We start from the raw sequence: 12,734 nt of genomic DNA on the forward strand, positions 1-12,734 counted from the left end.
AGACTCATAGGACACAGACATAGTGGGAGGACTACCAGCTTTAATCATTATTTTGTACGGTAGTGTCTTTTTATCTCTTGTTTTGTTTCTTGCCCCGTTCCTAACCCACTGCTTCATATTGAATTATTTTTGTTTTATCTTGCTTTGGTCTGAGAGACATGAACAATCTAACAGTTGGGCTATTTTCTTTTGACAAACATTTAGGCCATATTTTTTACTTTTCTTGTAGTAATGTATTAATAATGAAGAAGAACATAAAATGGATTCTATTTTGATTTTCTTGTAGAATGGTATTTATTATTAATTACAGAAGTCCCGTAGAAGGAGTGAGCTCTAGATGTTCTGAAGCCTCCATTTTATAGGCTTAGTCATAAAGATTTGTCATTTAACTTTTAAAATCTATTATCTTTTATTGTGGCATAACTTTTCATCTAATTGTCAAACAATCACTTCAAAGGGCTCCTTTACTAGGCTACCCGTGCATGTTAATTCACTCGCAACATACAAAAGTATGTGGACACACATTGAAATTAGTGGATTGAATATTGCTGACATGTATATAAAATCGAGCACACAGCCATGCAATTTCAATAGACAAACATTGTCAGTAAAATGGCCTTTACTGAAGAGCTCATTGACTTTCAACCTGGCACTGTCATAGGATGCCACCTTTCCAACAAGTCAGTTCATCAAATTTCTGCCCTGCTATAGCTGCCCCGGTCCACAGTGCTGTTATTGCGAAGTGGAAACGTCTAGGAGCAACAACGTCTCAGCTGCAAAGTGATAGGCCACACAAGCTCACAGAACGGAACCGCCGAGTGCTGAAGTGCGTAGTGCATAAAAATCATCTGTCCTCGGTTGCCACACTCACTACCAGTGGTGGAAAAATTATCTAATTGTCATAAAACTAAAGATACTTTAATAGAAAATGACTCAAGTAAAAGTGAAAGTCACCCAGCAAAATACTACTTGAGTAAAAGTCTAAAAGTAATTGGTTTTAAATATACTTAAGTATCAAAAGTAAATGTAATTGCTAAAATATACTAAAGTATCAAAAGTAAAAGTTGAAATCATTTCACATTCTTTATATTAAGCAAAGCAGACGGCACCATTTTCTTGTATTTTTTTATTTGTAGATAGACGGGCACACTCGTCTAACACGTTTTTGTTTAGTGAGTCCACCAGATCAGAGGCAGTAGGAATGACTAGGGATGTTCTCTTGATAAGTGTGTGAATTGGATCATTTTCCTGTCATGCTAAGCATTTGAAATATAACAAGTACTTTTTGGTGTCAGGGAAAATGTATGGAGTAAAAAGTACATTAGTTTCTTATTAAGGAATGTAGGGTAAGGAATTTGGTGTTAAGCTCGCCAGGCCTAATCACCCAACATCAGTGCCCACCCTCACTAATGCTTGTGGCTGAATGGAAGCAAGTCCCCACAGCAATGTTCCAACATCTAGTAAAAGTTGTCAAAAATATAAATAGTAAAGAGATAGCTCAAAAAACTACTTAAGTAGTATTTTAAAGTACTTTTACTTCAGTAATTTACACCACTGCTCACTGCCAAGTTTCAAACTGCCTCTGAAAGCAGCTGGTGTAACAGCCTACAGTTTTCTTGACATTTTGTTTAAATTATTGCGATAAGTTGATGTTTTACCGGTACAGCGTGGGGCCAAGCTTCCTGCCATCCAGGACATATAAACTAGGTGATGTTAGAGGAAGATCCCCAAAAATTGTCAAAGACTCACGGCAAGGGGTACCGGAGCGTCAAGTCTAGGACCCAAAGGCTCCTTAACAGCTTCTACCCCGAAGCCATAAGACTGCTGAACAATTAATCAAATTGTTCAGCAGTTGTATTTTTTTAAACTTTAGTTTATTTAGTAAATATTATATTTCTTGAACTGCATTGTTGGTTAAGGGCTTGTAACTAAGAATTTCACAGTAAGTTCTACACCTGTTGTATTCAGCGCATGTGACAAATGAAATTTGATTTGATTCATCTTAGAAGTACACTCGAAAGAGGAAAAGGAAAATATATGAAAATGTAGTTGTTCACATCGGAAGGTGATGGTCACAGGACCTTTATCAATCAGATGTTGTTGGTCAAAGGGTTTAGTCATCACAGTAGGTTACACTTCATAGTGCATCTCCTGGGGAGAGATGGCTCATGCTCACCACACTTGACACATCTTGACATTAATGATGCATAGTCGTTATCACAGAATCCCTTGTTGCTAGGGGTCTTGTTGCTATCCCCTCCATAGTTTCCAACAGACCTCTCTCAAGAATTTCTTGGTTGCTATGGACGAGATCGCTGTTGCTAATACGAGCCACTTCACATCCTCTCCTTGTCTCAATAACTTCATTCAACAAAGCATCCTATCCTTTTCACTAGCATAGTGTTTATTATGTGCCACTGTGTTAAGTGAACTGTGTGACATTGCACCACAATCCTCTATTAGCTCAAACATGGAGTATGCTATTCTATAGGATTTTACTCATGAATCTTGACATGAATGCCATGAATGAAAAATTAGTACATTTAGGAAATTGTCTCATACTACTACAGTCCTGCTGTCTACATGACTCCACCCTTGTCCCTACAGCCCATCCCCACCAGTCCCAACAGTGACTCCAACACCCCGCCCAACAGCATGGGGACCATGGGGATGTCCTCTACGCTGGACAGTGGCCATGACGTCTTCATCTTGTCCCCAGTCTCTGGCCTTTATGGACACAGGTGAGCCTAGAAAACCCCATACATACAGTTGAAGTCAGAAGTTTACATACACTTAAGTTGGAGTCATTAAAACTCATTTTTCAACCAGTCCACAAATTTCTTGTTAACAAACTATAGTTTTGGCAAGTCGGTTAGGACATCTACTTTGTGCATGACACAAGTAACGTTTCCAACAATTGTTTACAGACAGATTATTTCACTTATAATTCACTGTATCACAATGTCAGTGGGTCCGAAGTTTACATACACTCTAAGATGACTGTGCATTTAAAACAGCTTTGGAAAATTCCAGAAAATTATGTCATGGCTTTAGAAGCTTCTGATAGGCTAATTGACATCATTTGAGTCAATTGGAGATGTACCTGTGGATGCATTTCAAGGCCTACCTTCAATCTCAGTGCCTCTGCTTGACATCATGGGAAAATCAAAAGAAATCAGCCAAGACCTCAGAAAAAAAATTGTAGACCTCTACAAGTCTGGTTCATCCTTGGGAGCAATTTCCAAATGCCTGACGGTACCACGTTCATCTGTACAAACAATAGTACACAAGTATAAACACCATGGGACCACGCAGCCGTCATACCGCTTAGGAAGGAGACGCGTTCTGTCTCCTAGAGATGAACGTACTTTGGTACGAAAAGTGCAAATCAATTCCAGAACAACAGCAAAGGACCTTGTGAAGATGCTGGAGGAAACGGGTACAAAAGTATCTATATCCACAGTAAAACGAGTCCTATATTGACATACCCTGAAAGGCCGCTCAGCAAGGAAGAAGCCACTGCTCCAAAACAGCCAGAAAAAAGCCAGGCTATGGTTTGCAACTGCACATGGGGACAAAGATCGTACTTTTTGGAGAAATGTCCTCTGGTCTGACGAAACAAAAATATAACTGTTTGGCCATAATGACCATCGTTATGTTTGGAGGAAAAAGGGGGAGGCTTGCAAGCCGAAGAACACCATCCCAACCATGAAGCATGGGGGTGGCAGCATCATGTTGTGGGGGTGCTTTGCTACAGGAGGGACTGGTGCACTTCACAAAATAGATGACATCATGAGGCAGGAAAATTATGTGGATATATTGAAGCAACATCTCAAGACATCAGTCAGGAAGTTAAATCTTGGTCGTAAATGGGTCTTCCAAATGGACAATGACCCCAAGCATATTTCCAAAGTTGTGGCAAAATGGCTTAAGGAAACTTGTGGAAGGCTACCCGAAACGTTTGACCCAAATTAAACAATTTAAAGGCAATGCTACCAAATACTAATTGAGTGTAAACTTCTGACCCACTGGGAATGTGATGAAAGAAATAAAAGCTGAAATAAATCACTCTACTATTATTCTGACATTTCACATTAAAATAAAGTGGTGATCTTAACTGACCTAAGACAGGGAAGTTTTACTAGGATTAAATGTCAGGAATTGTGAAAAACTGAGTTTAAATGTATTTGGCTGAGGTGTATGTAAACTTCGTTCTTCAACTGTACAGCTAATGTTCACTTCATTGTTTAGTCCTTTAGCACCTGACTGATCTTCTCCATAACCATACCTGTCAATCACAGAGACGAGATAGGTATCATGTCCTGCGATGACATCAACAAGTACAGTCTGGAGAAGATGGGTATGAAAGGCTCGGAGTCTCCCAGCTTCTACCTGGACCATGATGGGGGCAAGTACTTCACATTGGTGGAGGAGGACTGTCTGGCCCTGGGGCAGGAGTATGAGACCAGGGGCCGCTCCACAGGGGTCAGGCGGAGGGACAGGACACCCACCCATGGTGAGTTACCCAGCCCAGATATGTAGCACTACCTACCAACCAGCCTTTTCAATCTGGGCGGTAGTTTAATGTTAGAGGAGCATTGAAGGGTGGAATGCCAGGCGAGGTGGGTAACTCCCCTCTCCTGCCTTCATTTAAGCGCATTATCATACAGTGTACCCAGCTGTGAATGGCACGTGGAGAATGTACAGTAAAGCCCCATGGCAATTGCTATGCATAGAAGAGATTATTATTATGCACCCCAGCGTATTTATGTTTCACATAAACCTCTCCCTTTTACAGTCCAGCCCCACCCCCACAGTCAGACATCCCCTTCCCCTGTCATTGCCCCTTCATCAGCAGCAGCACTGCAGCTGTAGGATGGCCAGCAGCATGATGAATATTCTACATGCCACCTCTGTCTGCACTTCACATAATGAGCTCATTCACATTACTGCACGGGATGACTCCGGAATCTTTAGTGAGTGACACACTATCTGCCAACACTGAGACAAGGAAAGGAGGTCTTTGAAAGCCGTTGATAATGTACAGTATTTTATCCGTCCATCTGACAGAGAGATGGCGATGCATTGTTTCAGCGCCCTCCTGGCTGTTGAGGATCTGTTGAGGCTCTGTTGAGGCTCTGTTGAGGCTCAGTTTGTTGTGTATTGTACAGTGTGTAGTGGTGCAGGGATAAATCCCTTTGGCTCTGCCAGACGGAGTGTTTTTCATGTTAACAGCCTGCCAGGGAAGTGAGGGTGGATTGCTTCCAAGCTCATAATGGCTCCAGGCAGGGTACGCTCCGCTCATCCCAGTCTGTGGAGGCACCATGTGCCATGACATGGCTCCATCACAGTCTCTCATGCTCACACATTCACACACGTGCAACAAGCCTACTGTTTTCCCTTCACTCTAAAGATGACTTAGTTTCAACTGGATTCCCATGCTATAACCTACTTCTCTTATACCCCTTACTGCCATGCCTGCACTTTAACCTCTGTCATGCAGACATCCACCCACACACAGCCACTCCTCTCTCACCATCTCTCTCTACAACCCTCTCCTATCCCTCTCAGTGAGACAGCCCCCCCGTCTTCCCTCAACTCCTAGCTCTCTCTCCACTCACACCTTAGCTGACATGCTACTTGGACTTCTTTCCAGGTGACCTCAGGCCAGTTTCCATGCCAACGGATTACAACTGGATGGCAGAGACAAAGGAGCCAAATATGTACAAGAGAGGTAGCAGAGGTGGGTCCTTCAGTTCAGATAGTCTCCCCAGTCCCCCCGTTAAATGCTTTGACTTTGAGAAGGAAATAGCTTTGGCTTCACTGTGTCTGCAAAGTACAGACGCCTAATGAGGACCAATCACCGTCCCCACTTTCAACAACACATAACTAATCGCCTGCTTCTTTCATTAATTTCACTGGAACTGCCACACATACACTGGTTTCTTTTGACATTACCACTGAATCTTGACAGAAACATGATTGCGCATTTAGAAGTCTTTTCAAACTGCACTGTATAAAGATGAAGCTATCACATTTTTAAAAAGGAGATTCAATCAACTAAATATAGGCATTAATTAAGTTGAAAACCTAATCTTTGTTTTGCACGTGGCTGATTTCAGTGTTGTTTAGCTTCGTGAGACTATGTACAGCAGTTATGTTGAGCGGGCTGTAGTGATAGCATCCCACTCGCATGACTTGTGTTATAAATAGCGAGTGCAAAAACATATCTGCCTCCCTCTGCTCTGAAACCACACACTGTTGGGGCAAGCCCTCACTGATAGGAGGTCACGTAACAGAGGTTGGTTTCTGTGGAAACATGCTGGTCTGTGAGAATGGAAAACATTACCTCAGGACTGCTCTCACTTTGACTTTCTTTTCCATTCCAAATGTTGTTTCACTAAACCGTTGGTAAGAGGTTGTTTTGCCATCAAGCATTTAATGTGATAGGCACTCTGGGCCTCCTAATGAACATATAATTACCTCTCTAGGCTTCCAAATGACACAACTTTGCTCCCCTCTTTCCCTCCCTCCCTGACCTCTGCTAGACTCAGACAACTCCCTGCTACGTTACCTGAATGACGATAAGATCCTAGTAATCCAGGAGGAGCCGGACGTGTCCAGGGAATGCAAGCGGGACACTGGGCGGCGTACCCGCAAGAAGAGTCACAACCCCAGCAGCCCCAGCTATCCCATCAGCCCATCCCTGCTGGCCCCGCCTGTCAGACTGGACTCAGGACCGCCAGAAGGCCTGCCCTTCTCACTGCCTGAGAGCAACACTGTGCCAATGTACCACGTGAGTCAGCACAGCTACTATTTATTTTTTATCAATCTGCACCAGTTCAAGAAGGATATTATAGCTTAACACTCAGACATAGTGGCATAATGGTCTGACAATACAGATTCAACCTATTTGTGTCACAGAGCAGTGCCATTTTTCTGTGGTTTAAGCTTTTTTGAGGTCACAATCAAAATTAAATAAAAGGTGAGTCAGAAGAGTGCCACCCATACCACCTCTATTTCCACAACCCCAGACACCCCATGGTTTCTGCCTGGGCCCAGGGACTCTACCTTCCCCTGATCTACTGATTTGCCTGCCTGGTCACAACAGGAAACAAAAGCCATGCTCTGAGATAACAGTGCGCTGTGATCTCTCTCTCTCTTTCTGTGATGCGCTAATCTGCTCTTTACCTTTCCACAGAGAGCTGGAGACACACTGAGAGCTGACACTGACAGGTGAGTGAGCATTACTTCTCCATGGGGATCAACGGGACAGGCCAACTCAATGGCCAGAGAATATTGCCATGGTTTTGTGAGGAACATGGATTTATTTGCTGATTCAGAAATTGATGTGTGGGAGTTTTTTTGCTTAAGCTATGGAGGCAAGTTGTGCTACTTTGAAATTGATTGGTACAATTTCCTCTGAAGTAAATTGAGAGTTTTTCATAAATGATCAAAATGTAATTGATAGATAATTTATCTTATGAATGCTTTGTATTAGTTACCTATTTCTGCTTCTTGTGAGTGAAGTAAATTTCCGTCATCCTGCATACCATCATTTAAATTATTCTAGTAGAGAGGACTTTTTACCTTCAGTGTGTTGTTACAATGTATTAACTTATAGATGCAGTCTGGGACCTCACGCACTTACAAATTCCTAACATATTGTACGAATTGGAATTAGTAACATATCATACGAATTGCTTAAAATTGCGGGACGAAACATATCATACGAAACGGATGATGTACTACATAATTGTGTAACATTTTTGGGGACCAGTTACGGCTCATGAGCACTACTTGCAAAACTACTGGCTGAAATTATACAAAAGCTATGGAGCATCTCTTTAATTGAATTGGCCAATAGGCCTCAAGAGAAGGATATTTTAACATAAATCATGAGGGTTGCCAAGCAGAACATATTTCCTCTACCTTTCATTGACCTAAATCTTATTTCCTGTTTCTATTTAAAAAAACACTGTGCTTTGTTTCAATTTATGCTACAATCCTACCCAATTCAACACCTTACCCATAGTCAGTGTTCAGTGGGTGCTCCAACCATGTAGGTTTAAAATGGGGGTCTGGCAGTAGAGAATTCCTCTCAGCCATTGTTACAGTGATGAGTGCTAATAAGGTCATCATAGATAGCCAGCATGAGTAGCACATTCCCTGAGTGGTTCATGTTGCGTCGTGCAGAGTTCTACTGAGACACAGAGACTGGCTGAACCTGATTTCCTGCCACCTGCTCTGTGGTTTAGGTTGCTTCTTTCACTTGCTGGAGGCAATACATTATTTTTAGAAATGTATCACGCTTTAGATCATTCTCATTGGTAGAATGGATGCACCAGCACTCAGTTTTACACAGAGTTTCTGGATAGGTGAAGGCCTCACTCAGTGTTAGAGTAATTATGTTAAAACCAAGGTGTCAGTATAATGGAAAGCTGCTGTGTGTTTCACATACTGTCAATAGTCTAGGTGATGTGGATAAGGCGTAGTCAGGCGCAGGACACAGATGAGTAATAATCGTACCTTTACTCAATAAACAATCTTCCATCAAGGATAACAAAATTTCAGAGCACATAAACGAGACAACAATAAACACGCTCAAAACCATGATGGAACCAGAGGGTTAAATAGTTATAATAAATTATAACGTAATGGAAACCAGGTGTGTACAATCAAGACCAAACAAAAGGAAAAAGAAATGTAGATCGGTGGAGACTAGAAAGCCGGTGACATCGACCACCGACCGCAGCCCGAACAAGGAGAGGCACCAACTTCGGCGGAAGTCATGACAAGAGCCAAATCGAGAGGCGAGAGCCAAATCGGCATATTCAGGGGGGATGAGCACGGTGGAGACCTGGTTTGGACTCTCCACCGTAGTTGCACCTATGGAAACACCTACACACCTCCCTAAGGAATGACGTGACCATCCCTTAAGAGCCCCCTGTTCCCACTAAATAGTGGGGTCATGATAGGCCAACCAGGGAAGCCCCAACACCACAGGGAAAGCAGGAGACTCGATCAGAAAGAGACTAATTCTCTCCTCATGACCCTCCTGCGTTATCATACGTAGTGGAGCTGTGACCTCCCTAATCAGCCCCGACCCTAAAGGACGACTATCTAAAGGCATGAACAGGGAAGGGCACATCAACAGGAACAATAGGAATCCCTAATCTAAGTGCAAATGAACGGTCAATAAAGTTCCCAGCTGCGCCTGAATCTACTTGCGCCTTATGCTGGGAATGCGGGGAAACCTCAGGAAATTTTATACATACACACATGTGCGCAACAGGGAGCTCTGGGTGAGTCGGGTGCCTACTCACCTGGGATGATCCACCAGTGCCCTGCCTGCTGCCTCGACTCCCTGGGGAACCTCCCCAGCACCGACCAGCAGTGTGCCCTCTGCGGCCACAGGTGGTGCAGGGAATGGCCCCTCCTCCGGTCCCCCTCATAGCAGCCCCTCCTAGCTCCATCGGATCGGAGGTGCTGGGGGATGGAACTGACGGACCCCGATCCTTACGTCCGCGGGAGGCCAACAGGTTATCCAGCCGGATGGATAGGTCCACCAGCTGGTCAAAGGTAAGGGTGGTGTCCCCGCCGGCTAGCTCCCTATAAACGTCCTCGCGTAGACTACACCTGTAGTGGTTGATCAGGGCCCACTCATTCCATCCCACGCCGGCGGCCAGAGTTCGAAAGTGCAGAGCGAAGTCTTGTGTGCTCCTCATCAAATCAAATGTATTTATATAGCCCTTCTTACATCAGCTGATATCTCAAAGTGCTGTACAGAAACCCAGCCTAAAACACCAAACAGCAAGCAATGCAGGTGTAGAAGCACGGTGGCTAGGAAAAACTCCCTAGAAAGGCCAAAACCTAGGAAGAAACCTAGAGGAACCAGGCTATGAGGAGTGGCCAGTCCTCTTCTGGCTGTGCCGGCTGGAGATTATAACAGAACATGGCCAAGATGTTCAAATGTTCATAAATGACCAGCATGGTCAAATAATAATAATCACAGTAGTTGTCGAGGGTGCAGCAAGTCAGCACCTCAGGAGTAAATGTCAGTTGGCTTTTCATAGCCGATCATTAAGAGTATCTCTACCGCTCCTGCTGTCTCTAGAGAGTTGAAAACAGCAGGTCTGGGACAGGTAGCACGTCCGGTGAACAGGTCAGGGTTCCATAGCCTCAGGCAGAACAGTTTAAACTGGAGCAGCAGCACGGTCATCCCCTGTCTGAGATGATACAAGCGTTCCCCTGCCGCTCTCCCTTCAGGTGGATGATTGAAAACATCCCGGAAGCGGCGGGTGAAATCCTCATAGTTGTCCAACGTCGGTCCTTCCCTTCCCCAAATGGCGTTGGCCCATTCAAGTGCTTTACCAGTCAGACAGGAGATGAGGGCATTCACACTATCGCGTCCCGAAGGAGTTGAGTGAACAGTTGCCAGGTAGAGCTCCAGCTGGAGTAGGAACCCCTGGCACCCGGCAGCCGTTCCATCATATACCCTCGGGAGCGCGAGTCGAATCCCACTGGATCCAGGTGAAGGAGGGGTGGACTGCGGTGTGGGTTGTTGTGGGAGCTGGGGTGATGATGAGGTTGCTGGAAAACCCCCATCTCTCCCATCGCTCCATGGTTTGCAGCACGCGATCCATGGCTGTGCCGAGACTTTGCAACATAGTCGCATGCTGCTGGACCCGCTCCTCCACAGGTAGAGGAGGGCTGTGTGCACCTGCTGACTCCATTAGAGGTGCGTGTTTCTGTCAATAGTCTAGGTGATGTGGATAAGGCGGAGTCAGGCGCAGGACACAGAGATGATGAGTAATAATCGTACCTTTACTCAATAAACAATCTTCCATCAAGGAGAACAAAATTCCAGAGCACATAAACGAGACAACTTGACAACAATAAACACGCTCAAAACCATGATGGAACCAGAGGGTTAAATAGGGAATAAATTATAACGTAATGAAAACCAGGTGTGTACAATCAAGACCAAACAAAAGGAAAAAGAAAGGTAGATCGGTGGAGACTAGAAAGCCGGTGACGTCGACCGCCGCCTGAACAAGGAGAGGCACCAACTTTGGCGGAAGTCGTGACACATACAGTCCACTGCATGCTACACATACTTGCTTTACCTAATACACTGACATCCAGTAGAAAATCTACATCTAGTATATCACAAAAGTAAGTAGTGAAACTTAGATTGAGAATGATATGTGATGTCCATTTCTTCAGTCATTGTCCATGTTCCAGTACCATGCATGGTACCATCTGTCAGTAGAGCCATGTCCAGATGGGAATTCAGGCCAGCCCTGGGGAGGATAAAGATGCTGAAATGGGGACTAAGTTCTTTGGGACGAATTCTAGCATGAGATACACTCAAACAAATCAATGTTTCATGTATGTAACTCATGCACTCATGTCAATGGAATATATGCTTTAGTATATTACTCACATAGATATCAAGTTATAATTCTACCCTTTATTTATGAATAGTATCCTTACATTGATAGCAGTACAGGATCAGCTTATCCCCAGATAAAGAGGGTTAGCCTCCATTTTGTTGCATGCTTACTCACCTGATCTTCCCTTTCCGCAGGTATGCTAGTTTTGGCATCGAGAGACAAGGAGGCTCATCCATGAGGAAGGTAAAGCAAATTATATGAAACAGTTAATACTACTGTTACTCCCCTAATATGAGTACTGTACTTTAGACACCTCTTCTAATCAAACCCTCTCTTCTTTCCTCTCCTTGCAGTCATTTCACTATGCGTCTTTAAGGACTAAGACCAAAAAGAGAACCAAAGGTAAGACATGAGGGATAAACCCATTCACTGTGAGGTTTCCTTTGGTGAACCTTTGTCAATAGTTTTCTTTTATATTAGGATTTGTGATGGGGTTGGAATGATGTTAGTATTAAGGATACAGTATCATCCAGGGAATGTTTAGTGTGTCCATGTGTCTCTAAGAATTTCCTGGGATATCCTGCTCTCCACCCAGGTTCTCTGACTAGCGCTAGCCGCAGGCGTATCTCCTGTAAGGACCTGGGCCACGGGGACTGTGAGGGCTGGCTGTGGAAGAAGAAGGATGCCAAGGGCTACTTCACCCAGAAGTGGAAGAAGTACTGGTTCATCCTCAAGGACTCCTCGCTCTACTGGTACACCAACCAGAATGTAAGCTGCTCTCTGACAGTACAATACAGCTGTCAAACATTACTTTATTTTCTCTTATCCACAACAGGCTTGCTGTTTACCAACACGATCTGCAGATTTGTCAGATATAGCAACACTACAGGCCATATTCCAGATACTGAACCATTTACAGTGCCTTCAGAAAATATTCATACCCCTTGACTTATTCCACATTTTGATGTGTTACAGCCTGAATTCAAAATGGATGTTTCCTTACCCATTTACACACAATACCCCAAAATGACAAAGTGAAAACATGATTTTAGAAATGTTAGCAAATTGATTGAAAATGAAATACATAAATATCTAATTTACATAAGTAGTCAACAACCCTTGAGTCAATATATGTGAAAATCACCTTTGGCAGCGATTACAGCTGTGAGTCTTTCTGGGCAAGTCTCTAAGAGCTTTGCACACCTGGATTGTACAATATTTGCACATTATTATTTTTTAAATTCTTCAAGCTCTGTCAAGTTGGTTGTTGATCATTGCTAGACAGCCATTTTCAAGTCTTGCCAAAGATTTTCAAGCCGATTTAAGTCAAAACCC

The 12,734-nt window shown here is 43.7% G+C and overlaps 1 protein-coding gene across 2 annotated transcripts in view; it reads left to right on the forward strand.

The window, feature by feature from the left end:
* LOC139534665 (connector enhancer of kinase suppressor of ras 2-like) overlaps window positions 1-12,734 on the forward strand; it is a 78,769-nt gene that overhangs the window by 46,297 nt on the left and 19,738 nt on the right. Inside the window, exons 10-17 of one of the 2 annotated variants that reach the window (XM_071333984.1) lie at window positions 2,608-2,741; window positions 4,302-4,516; window positions 5,657-5,743; window positions 6,549-6,796; window positions 7,202-7,236; window positions 11,594-11,642; window positions 11,753-11,801; window positions 11,995-12,167. In XM_071333984.1, the coding sequence (XP_071190085.1) occupies window positions 2,608-2,741; window positions 4,302-4,516; window positions 5,657-5,743; window positions 6,549-6,796; window positions 7,202-7,236; window positions 11,594-11,642; window positions 11,753-11,801; window positions 11,995-12,167 (990 nt within the window). The remainder of the gene's footprint in view (window positions 1-2,607; window positions 2,742-4,301; window positions 4,517-5,656; window positions 5,744-6,548; window positions 6,797-7,201; window positions 7,237-11,593; window positions 11,643-11,752; window positions 11,802-11,994; window positions 12,168-12,734) is intronic. The other variant, XM_071333991.1, reaches the window with a different exon arrangement.

The sequence above is a fragment of the Salvelinus alpinus genome, chromosome 1 (assembly GCF_045679555.1).
Source record: "Salvelinus alpinus chromosome 1, SLU_Salpinus.1, whole genome shotgun sequence".
In the NCBI taxonomy this organism is placed as follows: domain Eukaryota; kingdom Metazoa; phylum Chordata; class Actinopteri; order Salmoniformes; family Salmonidae; genus Salvelinus; species Salvelinus alpinus.